Source organism: Globicephala melas, chromosome 5, assembly GCF_963455315.2.
Source record: "Globicephala melas chromosome 5, mGloMel1.2, whole genome shotgun sequence".
Taxonomy (NCBI): Eukaryota; Metazoa; Chordata; class Mammalia; order Artiodactyla; family Delphinidae; genus Globicephala; species Globicephala melas.
The window spans coordinates 30827026-30849129 of NC_083318.1; the positions used below are offsets into that span (position 1 = coordinate 30827026).

Consider the following 22104-nt stretch of genomic DNA (forward strand, 5'->3'; position numbering starts at 1 on the left):
TGCTGATATCCTTTTGTTCCCTGCCCAACACCAAGGTTTTATACAGCATATTTTAAAAAATCATTATTGCAGAAATATTTCATGACACTCTAACACTTCTTATCAAACATCCTCTCTGTATCTTCCTGCTCAGCTCCGAGAAACAAATGTTGAAATATAGCTACCTTAGAAAAAAATCAAATATGTCAAACAACATTAGCTACTGCTCCAGAAATAATCCAATGGGGGGAAACAAATGAACAAACAAATCCCAGAAAACATGGGAACAGAGGCATTATGTTTTTGTTTTGTTTTTCTTTGCTTTAAAACTTCGTTATAGATTTCAGGAAGTTAGACTTTTACATTTGAGCTCACGTTGTTAAGAAGAAAATAAAACTTTATAGTTTATATGTGAACACTGGTGTCGGGTGTTTTCTGATGCCAAATACCTGGTGTCTTTTCCAACACCAGTTGACACCAACTGCATGTCCTACAATTCAATCCTATTGTGACACTAACTACTCAAAGTTAGCATCAGATTCCATAGGTTTAAGGGTTCAGTCCCATAAGACTGCCCTCACTTCAGACCACAATTACAGGAGCACCCACCTCACCCTCTCCGCCTTACCTGGACTTATGTCTGACTTGGCTACAGATTCCAGGGTACTCACAGCCACCCTCTGCCACTCCCACTCAAGTTTGATAATTTGCTACAGTGACTCATGGAACTCAGGAAAATACCATACTTACCATCACAGTTTGTTATGAAAGATTAAAATGAGCAGCCAAATGGAGAGGTACAAAGGGTGAAATCAAAAGTGTCCTGAGGGCAGGAGCCTCTGTCCCTGTGGAGTTGGGGGGTGCCACCCTACCAGCACATGGATGTGTTCATCAGCTCAGAAGCTCTCTAGTCCCCACTGCTTTGGGAGTTTTATGAAAGTTCCATTATGTAGGCGTGATTGATTAAAGCATTGGTCATTGGTGGTTAAACTCAATCTCCATCTCCCTCTCTGGAGGTGGTGAGAGGAGGGGAAAGGTTGAAAGTTCCAACCTTCTTATCACAGCCCCGACCCTGAAGCTGTCTAGGGGCCCACCATAGTCACCCCATTAGCATAAACTCAGATATGTTTGAAAGGGGCTCGTTAAGAGTAACAAAACATGCTCCTGTTACTCTTATTACTCAGGAAATTCCAAAGGTTTTAGGAACCAGGAACAAGATGAAATATATATTTTTTATTATACCACAACTGGGTTTCCTCCAGGTGGTAGAGAAGAGATTTTGAGTCTGGGCAAGAAGAGATTTTTTGCTTTCCATCTGAACATTACCGAATCTCTTCCCTAGCCACACCCACTGTATCAGTTATCAATTGCTGCCTACCATACAAGCCCCCCAAATGGGAGTGGCTTAAAACAACAATCCTCTCACACTTCTGGAGGAACAAGAATTTGAGCATGGCTCAGCTGGGTACCTCTGTCTCAATGTCTCCCATGAGGATGCAGTCAAGCTGTCAGCCAGGGCTGTGATCTCATCTGAAGACTCTACTGGGGTGGAGCATCTGCTCCCAAGTTCACACATGCGGCTCTTGGCAGACCTTGGTCCTCACCATGGGGACCTCTCCATAGGGCTGCTCATGGCAGCTTGTTTTCCAGAAAGCAAGTTGATTCAAGTGAGAGAGAACAAGGAAGAGTCCCCAGGATGGAAGCCACTGTCTTTTTATAACTTAGTCTCAGAAGTGATATCCCATTACTTCTGCTATATTCTCTTCATTAGATATGAGTCAGTAAATCCAGTGCACACTCAAGCAGAGGGGTTACGCAAAGGCATTGAATACCAGGAGGTGGGATCATTGAGGCCCATCTTAGACGCTACCTACCACATCTACCCTAACATAATGGATCTTGATTTGGTAAATGATAAGAAGCACTGGACAACAGATGAGAAAGGAAATTGTAAAGACATTTGTCTTGTTTCTTTGTCACTTTTACTTTCTCAAGCTCCTCCAAAGCTTTGCTCAAAGTACTGTGGCTGATCAAAACCAGTTCTGATTAATTTTAGAGTTAGTAGCTGGATCTCAGCAAGAAGGCTATATACAATCAAAGGAGTAAAATCCCAGTAGAAGGAAATCAGTCTAACTTTACATATTTACTGTCAAATATGTAATAATCTCATATGCCCATTTTTTTAAAGGGAGAACCAGGTTTCATTGGTCCTCAAGGAGAACCAGGCTTACCAGGGTTACCAGGAACAAAGGTAAACGTAGTGTTTTTCCCTTCCTTCCTTTCTGAAATTTTTGATCGTATATTTTTAGTCCATTGTGTTCCTTAGGTGACCAGATATTTTTGCCTAATGGAGAACTAAAGCAGCTCAGCACCTATTCCTAACACTTCTAATGGGAATACCATGTTAAATAGAATAATAGGAAGTTAATTCCAGAAAGCCTTAGGCAAAACAACAGGATGGTGGAATACATTCATTGTTCCCGTTGTCCCCCAAATTGTACCTAAATTGATATGATGCTATTAGTCTCCTGGCCATATGGAAAAGTGAGGGAATTCTGAGGAGGAGAGGTAGAACTCATTCACTCCTGCCCCTCGTTACCCATTTTAAGACATACGCATAAATCAAACATTATTACTATTCCCCCATCACTCCCTAGATTGCAAAGGCAAGTACTGACGTCATATAGATTCCTAAGTGTCTCATCCCAAAAGGATCCATCCTGAATAACGTCTGCAGAAAGATTCTGTAATGAAAACCATCTCGTGATCTTCCACTTGGCAACCTGAGAGAGGGCCCTAAAAGCAAAATCTATATGCTGCCATAGAAAAAACTAGGTTGCTGTGGACACAGTCAGAGCCATAGTTCCCTTTTTATCTACCCAGTAAGACGTAAAAAGGTACAGCTCTGAGGATGGAACTTTATTCATGACAGACTCATGAATCAAAGAAGGAGCAAAATTAGATCAAACTACTTTCTTTTATTTTTAAACCATAGCAGTTTTGCCTCAATGTGTATTGCATTCAGCAGAAATAAGCCAGGATGATTTCCAAGAGCTCGAGAAATATGTTCATGGTTTGTTCTGACAGAGGAGTCCTCATTCCGCTGGTCAAGAGAAAATAACTCTAATCCTAGTCAATGGAAACTATGTGTGGCCTAAAGGGAGACTAAAACTCTGTCGAATTTATGTAAAATTACTGCTTGCTCAGCAATTTCTTTTTCACATAATGAGCTGTCAAGCTTATTAACAAAATATGAGGAAAGCCTGTTTTAGCCTGAACAGATGTACACACGAAATGCGCTTTCTGGAATAAAAAGAGCTAGAACAAAAGAATAATGAGCATTCTGTGTTCATGTCAGAACTCTCGTATTTATTCAGGCTTGCAGCCTCAGAACCAGGTAGAGAAAGAGGATTGCTTTGTGGATAAGCACAAAGAAACGGGAAACCTGGTCAGTGCTGGAGAGGACCGGGCGTGAACATGATCTCTAAATGTTTGTGGCATTTTGTTTGCTAAACAGGGGAAAATAGGAGAAGCACAGACTGTGGAGTGTAGAGTTCAGCCCTAAATATATTTTCTTTTGTTCACTTATTTTAAACTCTTCCACAGTCAAAAAAATCCAGATGTAGAGCCGTAAAATCAGCATTAATTACTGTTCATGAAGAACCCAGCCTGATTTTACAGAACAGATACTTTTATAACAGATACTACTCTGAACTCCCAATACAAGTAAAGACTGTACTGTAACTGTTTTGTATTTCCACAAGAGGGATGTGAATAAGAAATTCATTTAACAATATTCTGAAGTTAATTTTCAGCTGAATTACCTATCTAACATGAAATTGGTACCATAATGGAAAAGTCACGATTATTTAAAAATCTCTTTCAGCCGAACACTAGTCTTTTACCGGTTGCGTAGGCAGTCTGGATTTGTACCAGTAAATTCAGATTTTAAAAATAAACTAAGTCCTCATATTTTATCCCCAACACAGTGAAGAGAGATCATAATGAAGACATATGTATAATTGCATCTAAAAATCTGTTTTATGTACTGCTGTATTCTCAGCATCTGTATAGCGCCTGAGAGAAACCTCCATCGGTCTAAAGAAATAGGACTTTATTATGAATAATTTAGAATACTTTGTATAATATTGTTTAGTCATTAATTCAACACATTTTTTTTCCAGACATTTTTCTAGTATTTGAGAATGGGGAATAAATGCAACAAAAACAGTCTCTACTCTACTGAAGCTTCCACTGTAATATGTGTAAGAAAGGGGTGGAAGAAAAGAAAAAAGTACACAAATATGTAATGTAATTCTAGAGAGAGACTAATAAGCAACTGATTAGGGGCATGATGATAATAAGTGATTCTAGGTAAACATATATAGACTCCACTACTCCGGTAAATACTACAGAGAAATGATTTTCTAAAATTTTTGTTTTTCTCTAAAATAAGATTATAGTTACCATTTTAGAATTCTTCTGTAAAATATTAAGAGCAACACCAAACATGGTATATACATATTTAAATAAAAATTCCATATACCAGCAAAAGTGCTTCAGTCTCTAATCCCTGGAAAATCCCTTCTGGAGCACCTTTTCCATCTCCTGCATCCAATCAAGTCCCTTGTCGTTCTCTCAACCTCTCCATTGTCCCACCCCCTTTTGGTTCATGCTGAGAAACCTACTGAGTCTTCTTCATCCTGACCCTAATCTATCCCACCTCCCCTGCAAAACCACAAAGGTTTCCCACAGTGGGCATGATACAGACAAAGATCTTGGAATTTAAATCCCTACATCACCCATAACAGATCGAAATCCTACTTTCTTTTCCTTTCCAAGACGAATCAGTCCTTCAGTGAGAAGGGTGCCTCCCTCATCCATAAACATACCATCACCAGAAATCAAAACTTGTTTGATTATTGAAATTCTACCCATCGTGCAGGAAGCTGAACGCTCTCAAGTCTGTGTTCAGGGAGTGTAAAACAGCACCGTCTTCCTGCAGGGCGGTTAGCTAGCTTTTAAAATGTTTATACTTTTTGACACAGCCATTTGTCTAGTAGGAGTTTATCCTAAGAATATGACCAGAGATGTGCAAAAGATTTACATACAAAAACATGTATGCAAAAATTGCAGACTGACTACAGTGAGTTCTGTATTACAGCTCTCCCACGTTAAAGGCTTTGGGCAAGTTATTTAACCTCTCTGAGCTTCAGTTTCCTCATCTGTAGACTATGGATACTAACACCTTTCTCATTTGTCCTGGGGATTAGATAGGATAATGCATGTAAAGTGTTGTGTGCAGTTCCTGCACTCATCAATAGCACAGTTATAAACAGTGATAATTATAATATACACCCTACCCCATCCTTCAGGACATGACCCAAGTCTCACCAAAAGGAAGTCAATCTGGACCACTGAAAACCCTGTGGAGTTTCTTCTTCTCTCACATATGGCCTTACATTACTCCTTAACTCTTAACTATTTTGTTCATGTGGATCTTATCTAACTAGAGCACTAGCTCCCTGTGGGCAGTGACCATGCTCATCCTTCCCAGAGCTATAAATCTAGTAAAAGCTGTAACACCTCTGGATCTTGTACAATGCCAAGCACTTTCCGTTTCTAGGTTATGAAACCAGTACTCTAATTTTCTCCATTTTACAGAGGAAACTGAGGCTTTCAGAACTTAACTAACTTTCCCCAAAACACAAAACTGGTAAGTATTCCAGAGCCAGGAGTAAAGCCCAGAAAATCAAATTACAAAACTTGGCACTTAGCCATGTTGCCCTGCTTCGAAGATCTTAAAAAGTTGCTGCAGACTGAAAACTATGTCCATGCCTGTTGTGAGGTATTAATGATGGCCCTTATCAATTCCCTTTGAAGGTCTTTCTGGGACTTCCCTAGCAGTCCAGTGGTTAAGACTCCGAGCTTCTAATGCAGGGAGCACTGGTTCGATCCCTGGTCAGGGAACTATGATCCCACATAGGGTGCGGCCAAAAAAAAAAAAAAGTCTTTCCATTTACCAACATAGGCATCTGACAGGCATTTACCAAACCATTTCCTTGTCTATAAAACGGGAATGAAAAGGCAAACGTTGAATTTTTTTTTTTTTTTTGCGGTACACGGGCTTCTCACTGCTGTGGCCTCTCCCGTTGCGGAGCACAGGCTCCGGACTCGCAGGCTCAGCGGCCATGGCTCACGGGCCCAGCCGCTCCGCAGCATGTGGGATCTTCCCGGACCGGGGCACGAACCCGTGTGCCCTGCATCGGCAGGCGGACTCTCAACCACTGCGCCACCAGGGAAGCCCTGAATAATTATTTTGATTATTAAATGAGATAATCCATGTTGAGGTTAATACAATGCCGAGTATGTGGTAAATAAATAGTAACTTTCTGCTTTCTTTGATTTTATTCAACTCATTCATTAACCTACAGGGACTAGCTGGGGGTGATAGGGGGCGCCATTTACTTATTTTGCGATTTGTGACAGGGCGACCGTGGGGAAGCAGGGCATCCTGGAAGAGGGGATCGAGGGGAGCCTGGAGCCCCTGGGCCAAAGGTCAGTTATTCTCACACTGGAAAACAACATTCTCTGGTTTGGAAATGTGTGCCACTTACTTTAGAACACGCAACTAAAATAAAATTATTCAAGGGGTATTAAAACAGCCCAAATCACAAATAATTCATTGAAATTCACACCAATTCGTTATCTTCTAAAAAGGGTTTTACAATTCAACTTTTCCAGTTTACTCTGTTCTGTTCAGTCAACAAATTAATAACACATCCAAATATAAATCGGGAGGTACTGTCACACTAACACCTTACCACTCGATGGATATTAAAACCTACTGAGGAAAATGTGGAACCGTGTTGTGTTAGTTTCTATGGTAATTTGATGGTGTGTAACACCTTGAAAGTATGAGAGCTAAGGATTTATTTGACTGTTCAATCTATTCCTCTAAACTTCCTGCAAACTAGTATGGTAACACTTTATTTTAATAACCCATCCTAGAGACACAAGAAATGATTTACTCTTTGATGAAAAGGAAATTTATGCAAACACTGTTGAGACTAATGAGAATTAGTCACAGAATGCTTCCCATCCGCTGATGGGTGGGCAGTCTTCAGAATTATAATGGCATGAAGGTTGGTGGAGAGACCAGGGAGTGAACTAATGATACAGTGATAATACCTATGTTCAGTGTTGTAACAGCCTACATTATATGGAGTATATTGAGGCAGTTAAAATAAAGTGTTGCCATTTTTCTGTATTATCCTGAGTCACTGCTAATTTCTTTTTTTCTGTTCTTATCTCCCTCTGTCATGTTCTCTTTTTCATCTTCATATTCTTCTATAATAGGGGAAACAAGGTGAATCAGGAACTAGAGGCCCAAAGGGGTCAAAGGTCAGTAACTGGGTAACCATTTTAATGTAACATGAGGCCGTCATGTAACATGTGTCTCTTCCACAGAGAATCATGTTTTAGATTAAACTCTTTCACACACTAGGGTTGCAGTAATTTCATCCCTACGATGATATCTCAGAACAGTTGGTTTGTTTCATCTTGTTTGTTTTTGTGTTCTGTGCTTCAGACCATTCTTTATGAGAAATTGTATTTCCTGTTTCCTATGTGTAGCTTATTTGGAAAAAATTAAGTACTTTACTTCAATTATATACAGTATAATCTTATTTTTTATTTCCTGGCTATCTTTGTGATAAATGTTCAGATTATACTTTGCTTTCAAGTCAGTTGACTCCCTTCATTCCATTAAAATTTCACCACTAATTGAAATTCTCTCCTTTATCATGCTCTTTGTATAGTACCTGCAATAATCTATATACTACTAGCAGTATCATGTTATTAATCATGCTAATAATGTGGAAAATGGGGAAAACAGCAGAAATTAATAATTCCCCATTCATAGCAAAATTTTATTATCATGGTCAATGTTATTAGCATAATGTGGATAGAAAAATTATCCCTTTTCCTGCTCATCTTCGTTGGTCCTTATCCAGTTTATAAGAAAGACATATAGAAATGCTTTGAATTCTATTTAGGAAAAGGGCCCTGTAAATTTTAGGCTATTTTAAAGAAGCTTCAAATCTACCCAGGTTCAAATCTCTTCTCCAAAATTTCTGTTTCGACTTCTGAAAATTTTGAGTGTTCTCAGTGATGCATTTGCAGTTTGAGGTTTAGATGATTCCTGGTGTCTCTTGGCGGGGATGGGAGGTAGTCATCACACCATAAATGGACATTTAGAGACTTTTCATGTTGCACTGAAAAAAAGAGAAAGCTGTGTTTGCCCAGATCTTGACCTTCAGCCCCGCCAACCTGGTCCAGCTAGCTGCTGTCCACTTCAGCACTTTCTGAGGGCTAAGAGACCGACACCTCTAGAAAACTTTTCCTTAGATCTTCATCATCAGAGGGAGGCCCAGCTGGTGACCTTTCCCTCCTAAATCTCCCTAGAATGACTTCTCAGAAAACAGACAACCCAATTAATTGGTTGCCTCTTTTCCCCCTTGCCCCAAATCTCTTCATATACAGGCAGCAACATAGCTCAGTCTGAGAGGTAAAATCTTGCTCTGGGTGTCATAGAAACCACTTGCTTTGCTTTTCAAGATCCCTAGGAAGCAAGTTACCATATGTATTGTTGTTTCAAAATACTCTGTCATCTGAAGGGGGAAGTTTAAGTCACTTCGGGGGGCATCTTAAAAAGCATTTGCCATGTCAGTGGTTATTGTATTTCTAGTTGTTATTTTCCACTTCAGAAGTTCATATTAAAAGTGTTGCTGTATGGTGTTAAATACATCCTTAGATTTGAGATATTTCTGGACTGTTGACCTCACTACTAACTCGGTTTTCTTCTCTTTTCACTGGGGAAAGGGTGACCGTGGAGACAAAGGGGACTCTGGAGCCCTGGGACCAAGGGTGAGTGTGTCTCATCTACTCTTTTGACCTCCAACAAGCCTAGATTTGAAGTGTGTGTCTATGTGGCTTTTCAGAAGGCACTTGGACTAATAATACCCAACAATAGCGCTGGACGTAGACTACTGTGACTATTCCTGCTACTCCCCCCTTTCTTCTTATTTTTTATTGTAGTCACCAGGAGCACTGAGTATATAGACTGGAACACGTAAGATAAGCCCATAAGGAGAAGGTCTAAAGAACTCTTTCTATCTACTTCCCCTCTGCCAAATGAGCAATAGCAAGCCCATAGCCATCCACCTAATAGAACTTTCCACTTTTCAATTAACTCAATTAAAAAGAAAGCAATAGTCCATATTTTCAGAACCTTGTTAAAGCACAGGCAGGGAATTAGGACATGACTAATGGAAATTCAGTGGCAGAGCTACTGAGTAGGATAGACATCTTAAAAATATTTGTTCCCTCCTTATAGGTACTGTTCAAATATATATATATATTTGTTCCCTATTTGCTTCCATTTTAATGGAATTCTATTCCTGTTAGGAAAACCAAGCATTTCCTACAGTACAGTGTTCCATCTTCTTAAAAAATGAAGAAGCAATCTATGAGGTGTAGATGAGGAGAGAGAGGTCAGGAGTTGCTTTAATAAATGTGGATAAAGCCAACAAAATTTTGCAAGTCAAATCAGATTAGCCTACACGTTATAATTTTTAGGAAACAGCTTTTGAGATTGAATTGTATTTCTTTTTTATCCAATTTAATATATCTAACCTACCACAGACAGGAAGTTAGAAGTAGTTTGCCTCCTTTGAAATAAGGACAAACTTTGAACATGATTATTTATTCTAAAGTACATTTGGGCCTTAGTCGGGAATCGATGGTCAGAGAGAGCTGTTCGCTGCTATTTCTGTTTTCGCCACAGTCCCTTCTTCATCCTAGCCTAACGCCCGTGCTGTTCTCTTGGCTGATTTTTTCATAGGGTCCACCTGGTCAAAAGGGAGATCAAGGAGCCACCGAGATCATAGACTACAACGGCAACCTCCACGAAGCCTTGCAGGCAAGTGACTGCTCCCTGCCTTGATACAGACAATGACGCTGATGAGACCCTTGTAATGTGTGTAACTATCAGCTTCCACCCCACCCGCACCAGATCTCAGAGGGCTCCACCGCTCAAAGCACACCTTCTCCCTGATCTCCTGAACCCATCTTCTTCTCCCTGCCCCAGTTTATCCTCTTTATTTCCTAGCATTTTTCAATCTTTCCTTCTCTTTCCCTTCTACCTTCAGATGTGCTTTAGTCAGTCTCATCTTAAATCTTGTACTGGTTTTGCCAAGCTTTGTCTCCTTGCTTGATACATGAACCTAGCAAAGCCATTAAGAGCCCTGTGGCTCTGGAGTTTGAGCTGCCTGGGTTCACATCTCTTGCTTACTAAGTGCATGAGCCTAGGGTTGTCGTGAGTAGATGACTAAGTACATATTATACACTTAGAACAGTGCCTAGCACATAATAAGTCTCTTATAGGTATTTCTTGCTACCGCTCCTGTTCAATTCTTTTTCTTCTGTTAACAAAAGCCATAGACTGTGTGGCTTGTCTCCATCACCTTTGCTTCCTATTTATCCTCTTCATACTTAGACTCCGCGTTGTAGCTTGTACCATTATCTTGTTGAAATTTCTCTTATAAAGGTCAACAATAACCTCTAGGTCAAGCCCATTGTACTCATCACTCTTGACTTGTACGTGACATTATACTAAACCACCTTCCTTTTGAAACTCTTTCTTTCTGGTTTCTCCAACCTTCTACTCTCATTTCTTCCAGTTTTCTTCTTGGATGGATCCACTCTATTTTAGTATTTCCAATTTCTCTGTCCACCCCCTAATTCTGGGTATTCTCAAGTCTCTGATCTTTTCTTGGTATAATCACTCCCTTTGTGTTCTTTCCCATGATGCCTTCCAAGTCTTTCACCTCCAGGTCTGATCTGCATATACCTCTAGCTTCCCAGGAATATGTCCACTGTGGATGCAACACTGCCTTGTCAACTCTCACCAATACATACAATTATACTGGTTACCTTTCACACCTACCAAATGATTCCCTTTCCTAACTAACCAGTTTCTGTTCATGAATCCACAAGTTTTCTAATTTCTTGAGATGGAAACTTTAGTGTCATTTAAAAACTATTCTTTGTCCTTCATCCTTTATATCTCATCAGAAGCTACTGTTTCCTTTTTCAAAGTATCTCTTGAGGCTGCCCCACTCTCTCTGTTCCCGGCTAGGTCTACATGTTGTTTATATCAGATCTAACACCGCAATGAGCCCTTAACCAATTCCTCTACCCCTAGTGCCTCCTTGCTCTTCTAATCTTTTCCTATATATCACTCCAAGGTTAATTTTCCTAAACTATCACTATTTTGATGACTCTAATCTGTTCGGAAACCGAAGTGACCCTCTTGCCTACTCTATCAAGCCCAAACTCCTCCATCTGACTTTTAAGGCCCTATAACCCTGCTTTTCCTGTACAGAATTTTTTATTTCTCCACAACATATTTATCATATCTATAAAAATAACCATCTTTTTATTTGGTTCATCCATTTTCTTTCATTCATCCATCTAAATCCTATCCAACAATTCACTGCTGCCACCCAGGTGAATTTCTCCTCTGAATCCTTTTAAATATAAGCAGTCAGGACCCAGTAGTTTAACATTTAATTATTCTGAAATTCCACAATTTACTTTAGTTTTGCCTCTTACCAGATTGTAAATTACTTGTTGACAGGAAACTCATCTTATGCTTATTTTATCTCCCCCAATGTGTCTGACCCAGGTCTAGGCATGTAAATATTAAATAAACTTATTGGTTGAATTCGTAAGTATACTTCATTCATATGCACAATCCATGTTTTTGCTTGAAAGCCAAATTAGTTGTTTTAAATATTTTCCATTTTGTACTTGTTTGATTTTTTTTCCACCCATATGATTTCACTAACATTATCTAATTATGGTAGATCTGCATTTCTATGGGTCCTTTGTTACAACTATCATTTTTAAATAGTAAAGCATTTATTAAATAGTTTTTACAGAATCCATCTTCAGCCTTGTATTTTTCTGTTCTTTTTCTTCTTTTTCTTCTGGTAAAGCACATAGAGACACATACTTACTGCTTAGAGAAACATTACTTGGGCAGTGTGTTCGATCAACAGCTTGAATTAGGGTTCCTCAGTGCAAGTGGACTAGACTCAAGCAGTAGCCTCTGGGCTGTTGTCAAATTCTAGTTTGACAGTTTTTCTAAATTGTTCCCTTTTTCCCACAAGTTGATAACTGCATGTATAAAGAAAGAAAGAACAGGAAGTTTTTGTTACTTACTATGTTGTCAGAGTTCTTACTTCTAAAATATAGGGTCACATTTTTCATCTTTATTAGCAAGATTGTATATTTCCCTTAAACTGCTTCCAGTGGCACCATAATTCTTACAACTGCCTTTAAGAGGTATCCACTCTCTTATCTTTCAAGATATGCTCCTATGTTATTGGCCATGGCCATTTTCTGGAAAGACTGTGGAAGAGTTTTAAAGCCTTTACATGAACAGAGCCTGGCATGAAGCAAGCTACCCTCAGTCTAAAACTGAAATCTGCTTTGATTTCCCCTCTGTTACTAACTAGCTGAGTCACTTATAGGTTTTTTTTTTCACTTCAAAACTATTTGTTTTTCCAATATAGTACTCTAGTGAATTGAGTCGCTAATAAATAAACTAAATAGCCATTAGATTGAGAGGAAGGAATAGACATTTGTTCTTCTAGTTCTCTAACCAGTGATGGATATTCAGTTTTGCAAATTCCATTTCACTATTGCCTCCTCTAGAAAAAATCTGCCCCAAAATCTGGATACTTAGATAAATAAGTGCATGTTACAATTATAAAAATATCACTTAGAAATATAAAATTTTACTGTTGCCTCTACTGAAAATTGTTACAGGTATACCTCCTTTTATTGCACTTCACTTTATTGCAATTCGAAGATACTGCATTTTTTTTTACAAATGGAAAGTTTATGGCACCCCTGTGCCAAGCAAGTCTATTGGTTCCACTTTTCCAACCGCATTTGCTCACTTCATGTCTCTCTGCCACATTTTGGTAATTCTCACAACATGTCAAATTTGTTAATTTTGATTATATTTGTTATGGTGATCTGTGATCTTTTTTATTTTCCTGGCTGTGCCGCATGGCTTGCAGGATCTTAGTTCCCCAACTGGGGATCAAACCTGGGCCCATGGCAGTGAAAGGGCTGAGTCCTAACCACTGGACCACCAGGGAATTCCCTGTGATCAGCGATCTTTGATGTTACTATTGCAAAAAGACTATGACTCTCTGAAGGCTCAGATGATGGTTAGCATTTTTTTAGCAATAAAGTTTTTTTATTGAAGTGTAGTTGATGTACAATATTATGTAAGTTCCAGGTGAGCAATACATAAAGTGATTTACTGTTTTTAAAGGTTATATTTCATTTATAGTTATTATAAAATATTGGCTATATTCCCTGTGTTGTACAATATATCCTTGAGCAATAAAGTATTTTTCGATTAGGGTATGTACACTTTTTTTAGACATAATGCTATTGCACACTTAATAGACTACAGTACAGTTTAAACAAAACTTTTATATGCACTGGGAAACCAAAATTTGTGTGACTTGCTTTATTACGACATTCACTTTATTTCGGTGGTCTGAAACCCTAACCCGCATCTGAGGTATGCCCGTATTTACATGAGCATTTGTCATAAGCCGTTTATTTTGATTTTTATTTAAGGTGGTTATGTTTCCACAATTATTAGTAAAACCTTTCATTTCCTACCTCAAGCTTTTAAAATTTCTCAACACCATATAAACTAAACCTCTTCTCTAGTGTAAATCAGGGGTGATTTTAAGCTTGCATCATTATGAGACATGAAAGAAAATAATTTTTAATTCTACAGAGATTCACATAAGCATCTCAGAGAATAAATCACACAGCATCCTGCTAGCCTTCAACCAATTTACAGCTTCTTTAACTCATGCCTCCCATTTCACATCATGCCTCAGTAGAGAATGACATGTCTTTCTCCATCACTACCAAAAATTCTGGTTTTCAAGTCATTACTGAAGTTCAACAGAGAACCCTGCTGAGTTTATGTAGTTTTAAGCTATTGGAACCAGATACGAGAAATCCAAAGTGAGCCAACATGTATAGGACGTCTCTGAGTGTCTGCCCACTGGTTCTTCAAGATGGCAGTTAAAACTATGTTTTTGAGTAGTTAGCTTAGTTTTCTATCATTTGTTCTTCTGTTAACTGGGTGGAACCTGCCATGTATAATTTTTAGGTCTCACAAATATAGTTATTTAACAAGCTTATCTAAACCCCTTCTGTTATAGTTCAGTTTCCAATAATAATGTTCTTTTATTTAGGCAACTCATTTTAAAACATGTTGTTATCCTTGAACTTTAAAAAAGACAAGCTAGTTTTGTGCTTAGGTGGAAAATGAATCATACATGGCTCAGGTTGGAAAACCTCTGAGACTTTAAATTTTAAACTCCTTCCCTCTCCAAGGTTTTATGTTTTTACTGTCTAGTTAAAAGTGTTATTTATCATTGGAAAGTAATGATAAAGAAATTATTTCTACTCTCTACTTTTCTAATAGCCTTTTTTAAATGACTCATCTACCCATATAGGAGCAAAGAAGTAGCTTTCTCATAACCGTAAATTCAACTCTTGGTTTAGGTGAATCCCTTAAGAATAAAATAAGTAGTGCCTTATGTTACATAGATATGATGGTATAAAAATCTGGGCCTTAACTTTTTTATAACCTTGCCCCAGTTTGTGGCCGTTTTGCCTTCTATCTTAGAAGCACTGGTTATTTTTCCCTACCCTGTCTTCTCTGAAGCTGTAATGACCGTGATTGATCTTATCATGGAATACAAACTTGAACCATCTGTACACGGGCATAAATGTATTGTTTTCTAAGGAATGATGCACCATATCACTAAAAACTCAAGTGTTTGAAGTGAGATGGGTGGATGATGTTAAGATTATTTTTTACAACAACGACAATAAAAAACAGCACCAACACCTTGAATTAGAAATTGGAAGGGAGCAGTGGAAGGCAAAAAGATGGAGTTAAACCGATAGTCACAAGTTTACGTGTAATTGGACAGTGTTTGTCTAGGACCAGAGCTCCTAATGGAAAATGTTCTCTCCCCTAAAATCGCATAAAGTGGTACAGGCGTTACAGAACTTTTTGTACAGCACTTAGACTAGAAAATCTTAAAACAAAAATGGTTTGTGGATTGGGGATTGGTTGTTTTAGAAATTCATACTTTGAGAGAATATATTTTGGTACAGTATTCAAGCCCTTTACATTAAGAAACAAGGCGAATCCCATGTCAATTCCTGTCTTAGTCATGGCACACACACACAGACACACACAAACACACAGACACACACACGCTAATTATAATGCACCAATTGAGATATAAACTAAAAGAAAAAAATATTACTTATACAATGAGATATTTCCGTTTTCTCTAATCAAAGTACTCTAGAAATGGAGTTGTTATGAATAGGAAAGTTTCTCAGCTCCCAATTCTGCCACCAGTGTACACCATTTTACTTCATAATTTAAATCAGTGAATTAAAATGTTGACATTTCTTTTTTCTTTTTCCATAGATTTTTAAATAAAATTCTGAAAAGAATTTTTACAATCTATGGTATTCGTTTGAAAATAAGATATGTTTTTAGGATCTTGTCAATTCCTTATAAGACATCAGTCTTGCCAAAATATATTCAAAATCTTATTTCAGAAATGTATTACTGTACTTTGGCACACAAATTAGGTAACTCTGTCTTTATCAATACATTTTCCCAACAGAGGATTACCACCTTAACAGTCACGGTAACTCCTATTGCATGATTTCTGTGGTTTGTGACTTTGTATTCGGTGTTGATGCATGCCGGTCATAATAGTACTAATGTAGCCATTGTTTTTATCTAATATTTAATGTTATGTTTTCTTATATTAGTAACCTTTTACAACATTTGCCCCAGTTGAATCACTTTGTCTGCTTAGTAAAAAAGTCAAAAAAAAATTTTATTGTTATTTTTCTTAAAAGTCTTTGGCTTTATCTTAATCATATGGCTTTGTTCTTTAGTGTTTGGGAAATCAAAGCCTTTGTCGGGGGGCGGGGGGGGGAGGAGAGAAGTGTTTCTAGAAACACAGGATATATTAGGAAGTTAATTCAACCCCAAAAGATGTATGTGGGACATGGCAGCAATTTTACATTGTCTTACAAATCAACTCTAGAGCATTATTTTAACCTAAATGTGTTGATTTTTTTCTGCATATAAGTAGGTAGTTTTTATAATTCCGTAACCAGTGAAATGTTTCCTCTTTGCATATCAATACTGGAGGATATTTGATTATGATGGAAATTAGGGAGGTGTGGAGTGTACTTAGTATTTAAAGCATACAATTTATTACAGATACTATCTTTTAAAACTTTAAAACTTTGTCTTTTCTGGATTTAGGGTCCCCCTGGACCACCTGGACCTCAAGGACTACAAGGGCCAAAGGTTATTCTTTATTTTACTTGTTTCCGTTTACTACATATGGTACCGAGAATCCCATATTAAATATATGTATCTCTGAAAATCAATCTTACAAAATACTGGAGGAGCTGAGATCAACAATATTGCTTAAGAGAGCTGAGAATAGAAATAGAGCTGAGAATAGAAATTGAGGTCTGGGACTTCCCTGGTGGCGCAGTGGTTGAGAGTCCGCCTGCCAATGCAGGGGACACGGGTTCATGCCCCGGTCCGGGAAGATCCCACATGCCACGGAGCGGCTGGGCCCGTGAGCCATGGCCGCTGAGACTGCGCGTCCGGGGCCTGTGCTCCGCAACGGGAGAGGCCACAACAGTGAGAGGCCCGTGTACCGCAAAAAAAAAAACAAAAACAGAAATTGAGGTCTGGGCTGAAGGAAGAGGGATCAGAAAAAAGAAAAATTAGGAAAGAAGGGAGAGAAATAGAAATGGCATTAAATTTAGAAGGAGGATATTCAGATAAACAGAATATTAAACAAAGGAAAAACAAGTTTTACAGAAATTGTAAGTGTAAAGAAACACTAAATGTGGTGTATGGAAAAAGGCAAATATTTAAATTGAAGGAAAATTTACTCTGACACAAAATAAGTTCCTTTCCTTCAATCCTTTCATAATAAAAAGAACAAGAAAAGCTTCAGCATGACGCATTCACAAATGACAATTTTAGGAATCACTTTCAGTCATTTTATAACACATCCTGCTATATATATTCAAACATTCTGCCATTTAAATTTCATCTAATAGAACATACCAACTATGAACAGTAGAAAGCAAATTACTTGATTTATCTAAAATTTACTGGTAATGTTAGCATTTTCCCTCCAAACTTAAGCTTATGAAACCATGTTCGATCAATTAATACATGGCCAGCGATTCTGGCTTTTCAGAACTGAGTTACGCGTGTTGAAATACGACTTTCATCATTGGGTTTTTTGTAGGAGATTCAAGTGGTGTCAAAATCTATCTTTTGTTTATGCCTTTAGGCAGTTTATTTGCTAAATCTACCTCATACACACACATGCACACACACCACATACACACATATCAGCTTTTGTACTTTTTCAAGATACTTAAAAACTGAAAGCTAGCACATAGAAACAATTATTTTTCTATTATTAAAAGGAATATGCAGTAAAATATTACTGAGGTCCTTGGCTATGTGAGATATATTTAGAACATAGATGCTAATTTCAAACAGATTTCATGTATAACATTACTGTAAGTGTGGGGATTTTTTATTTTCTATTTCTCCACCACATTCTGCTCCCTAAGAGATATAACACAAAAAATGCTCCAATCATATGCAGTCTTTATCCCTGGTAAGCAAGTTGGCCTGGATCCCTATTCTTTAGTATCTTGGGGAGCTGGACTAGAAAACCTAGAAGGAAATCTGTAGATTCCTTTGTCCTCTGTGTAGCGTCAACCAAGGTCTAAGTTCCTTGCTTTATGCCCCCACTTGACTAAATCTCTGGAAGCAAAATTGTCCTCAATGCTAAATATGTACCTTATTCCATACAAACCTCAAAGCCTTCTGGGACTTGACTCTTCTTTATAGCCCAAAGGCCTACAGAAGCCCCAAAAGCACTTGACCCAAAGAAAGCTACCTAGCTACCTAGCCAAGAAAGCTATATCATTAAAACCTACATCCCCTGTGTTTTATAATCCAATTGCTATTCATTTATTAATTACATTAATCAACAATTAATTTGGGGCCTCTATTCCATGGTAACTACTGATATCTAGTAAAGATACTAGGATATAGCAAGGGGTTTTATTTTATTTATTTATTTTTGGCTACGTTGGTTCTATTGTTACTGCATGCAGGCTTTCTTTAGTTGCGGCGCGCAGGGGCTACTCTTCGTTGCAGTGCACAGGCTTCTCATTGCGGTGGCTTCTCTTGTTGTGGAGCACGGGCTCTAGGCGCACGGGCTCCAGTAGTTGTGGCTCGCGGGCTCTAGAGCACAGGCTCAGTAGTTGTGGCACACGGGCTTAGTTGCTCCGCGGCATGTGGGATCTTCCCGGACCAGGGCTCGAACCCGTGTCCCCTGCATTGACAGGAGGATTCTTAACCACTGCGCCACCAGCGAAGCCCAGCAAGGGGTTTTAACAAGGAACTTTTAGCCCAGGGATGGAGAAAGGCAAGTAAAGGCACAATTATTAATAAACAGAGTAAGTGCATTGGTTAAGATGTGTACAGGAAGGCTCCTCTCTGCCTTGGGGTCAAGGATGACTTCGAGCTGAAACTGAAAGGCAGGAAGAAATTGGCCAAGTGAATGTCTAGACAAGTAGGGTGGGGGAGGGTTGTTAGTCATACTCCCTTACCTCTTACCATGCCACCCTTCCCACTATGCCAGCACTCTGGCCCACCTCGTACACGCCACAATGATCTTGTAATTGAGATCTTGGCTTAGTTGATACAATCCTTCATGCTTTCCATTATCTCCCCTTGAGAAGGTTGGGATAATTGCCGGGAGTGGTGCCTATGACCAGGAGTCAACAAATTCAGCACGAGACAAACATAAAACCCATTCTCACTCAGGACACACAGCCTCAGACTGAATGGGAACCTATTCAAATTAGCATTCCTCCTTCCTTTATCAAACAAGGACTGTTTGACTTCTTACACATCAAACAACTCTTTACAAACTACTTTTGGTGGGTGCAGGATAAATGAATAACTCATGAATTATATTTTCCTTTAAACATTTGTGGGTCACATTTTGAAGGGGAAAGCATAGCAACCATTACTGGACCCAGAGTGCTGACAAGTATTCAGACTGCATGAAACTAGGGCTTAGCCAGTTGCATCCAACCTTAACAGACTTGTTGGTGGCAAAATAAATGTTGCCGCTACCACAAAGAGCAGGAAATCTGGAATTTTTGAAAAAAGGATTTTTTTCTTTTTTTCTTTTTTTTTTTTTTCATGTGTTTGTCATGCCTTCCTTTAACATTTGGAAGGCTCAGATTTCACACTATGACCAATAGCTCTTAAAGTTCTAACCAGGGAAAGCAGCTCTAACCATTTCAATATTGTGGTTTATAACATCACCAAACAAGCCTTTCTAGAAAAATACAGCCTCAAGTCAGTTCCCTTGGAAATCTGTCTGCGAGGCAGGCTACTCACACACTCCAAAGAATTGTTTTTACAAAGTTTCCGAGGTGTGGGCATCAGAGAGATTTATAATGGGGTCTACATAAATGACCCATTGATATAAAATAATACCTTGCCTTTCAAAGAATTTGTTCAGTACCTTTCCGATTGAAAAGTAACTAGACTTTTGTTGTTTGAATAAATCTCTAGCACATTGTTTAAATTTGTCTTTAATGGAACATCTTCAGTTAAGAAAAAATAAATCCATCTATTTTGGGTTTGTCAAGGGTTCTAATAAATCACAATATGAAGAGTAAATTCAGTTCGTTCCTAGCATAGTATAGGAAATTGAATTGATCCAAAAGTAATTTTCTGTGGATTAAGATATTATCTGATATATTATATCCTTCAGTGAGGCTTATCTGGAAATAGCACATTCACAATCATTATGAATTTGTATTCACGGTTCAAACAATGCCAGGTTAAATATTATAAACATATGGGGCCTTTCATTTTACTCTTTCTTGAGTTAACTACCATGTTTTTGCTTTTTTCTCAAATTGGAAAATAAGAGAAATCATACAGAATTTTAAGGAGGAAAAAATTAACTAGCTGAGACGTATAGGTTGTTCCTGGAGGATATGGTCAGCCATCAGATGATTTCAGTTTTCTTTCACCAAATTCTTATAGTCTGAATCCCACATGAGGGGAAAAAATAAAAACACTGAATCTTAGCGATATGTAAGTATTATTATACATAATATTCAAAAAAATGTTGTTTTGGAATTCCCCAGCGGTCCAGTGGTTAAGACTCTGGGCTTCCACTGCAGGGGGTCCGGGTTCGATCCCTGGTGGGGGAACTAAGATCCTGCATGCCACACAGTGTGGCCAAAAGAAAAAAAAACATTATTTCACTTTGTATAGTCATGTGGTATGATGTAATAACGTACTTGAATTATGATGCATTTGCTGAAAGTTAAATTGTACTGTTACCAACTAGCATCATTTTTTGCCTCATTTTTACTTAGTGTAGTATGCTACCAATAATAAATAAGAAGCTAGCCATCAATTTTTATCTTAACAGGGAGAGCCAGGATCTCCAGGAGTCCCAGGAGTTGATGGAGAGCAGGTAATTTTCAAAGACATATACTGTCATTTAAAGCATCATTATTGATGACCTTTTGTTATAGGTTTGAAGACCAAAAGGCATGAGTGTTGATTTATGATATTCTTTTTTTTTTCCTTACCTTCTGTTCTAGAGACTACATTAACTTTAAAAAGCAATTGGTTTTAAATGAGGCATTAGTTTTCTTTGTACAAACATGCAAGTTATATGATGCTTTAGATTTGCCTTAATAATCCCTATCAATCTACCGATGACATCTCTGTGAATTTTTATTAGACTTGTAAGATAATTACCAATTTAGTAAGAATTGCCTAATTCTTGTCAGTGAATACAAATAATTCAAGGTTTAAAGCTGTGACGGTAGTTTCCACAAAATTAGATATTGCTTACATGTGTAATTTTGACATTGTTGTCTTTTCCCAAATAAAGATTGTACCTAATTTTCTAGATCATTAGAAAAGACAGAAACAAGCAGGACACTTGTAGCTTTGTAGAATATGGCAGTATCTCCGAGGGTTTCCCCTAAAACAGAGGTTGACAAACATTTTCTATAAAGGACCAGATAGTAAATGTTTTAGGCTTTTCAGGCCATAGACATTCTCTATCAGATTTTTTGAATGCCACTTAAATTTTGTTTTAAACATTCAGCCTGTACAAAAACAATTCCTGGGCTGGAGTTGGCCTGTAAGCCATGGTTTGCCAACCCCTGGTAGAAATGAATCTGACTAGGAGAGTGTGGACAGTATTCAAAATTCAGAATCTAATCACAAGGATGAGTTTCAAGATTTTTGATGTTTTCTGGGCTTCCATTATTTACCTAAGAAATGGCTAAAATCAAGAAGATCATAAGAAATCAAAGACATTCTTGATACAGTTTGTGATATATCCCTCTCAGGAGATAGTATTAGATAAGAAAATTAAGAGAAGCGTTATTTTAATATCAGAGTTGTATATTGAAATCATATAACATCACACTAAATTAACATGTGGTAGTTATAAAAGAGACTTTAGATGATCTGCTATATCCATCAGAGATCACATTAGCATTTAAAAATCTGATGGTATTACCTCCCCCAGTTAGTCATTATAAATAATTTGACATACATAATGACATACTACATGGTATGTCATCCCTACAGATACAATAGCTGAATTTTTTTTCTGTAGGCTTCACAAGGTCTTCTTCTACTACTAGGTCCAGTGGGTTGGCTCTCCTGCTGCTCTCTTTTACTAGATTCCTGAAACCAACCAGGATCTGATTAACTATAAGATCCATCTATCTATTTAGGTACCTACCCACCCACCCACCCACCTAGTGGGTGACTCTGAAGTAGGTGCTATGAAACAGATATAC

General features: G+C 38.1%; 1 protein-coding gene across 2 annotated transcripts in view; it reads left to right on the forward strand.

Moving 5' to 3' along the window:
* Positions 1–22104, forward strand: part of COL25A1 (collagen type XXV alpha 1 chain) — a 458442-nt gene that overhangs the window by 405910 nt on the left and 30428 nt on the right. For both annotated transcript variants that reach the window (XM_070045559.1, XM_070045558.1), the window contains 8 exons: positions 2168–2230; positions 6469–6537; positions 7339–7383; positions 8863–8907; positions 9884–9961; positions 15804–15827; positions 16460–16504; positions 20709–20753. In XM_070045559.1, the coding sequence (XP_069901660.1) occupies positions 2168–2230; positions 6469–6537; positions 7339–7383; positions 8863–8907; positions 9884–9961; positions 15804–15827; positions 16460–16504; positions 20709–20753 (414 nt within the window). The remainder of the gene's footprint in view (positions 1–2167; positions 2231–6468; positions 6538–7338; positions 7384–8862; positions 8908–9883; positions 9962–15803; positions 15828–16459; positions 16505–20708; positions 20754–22104) is intronic.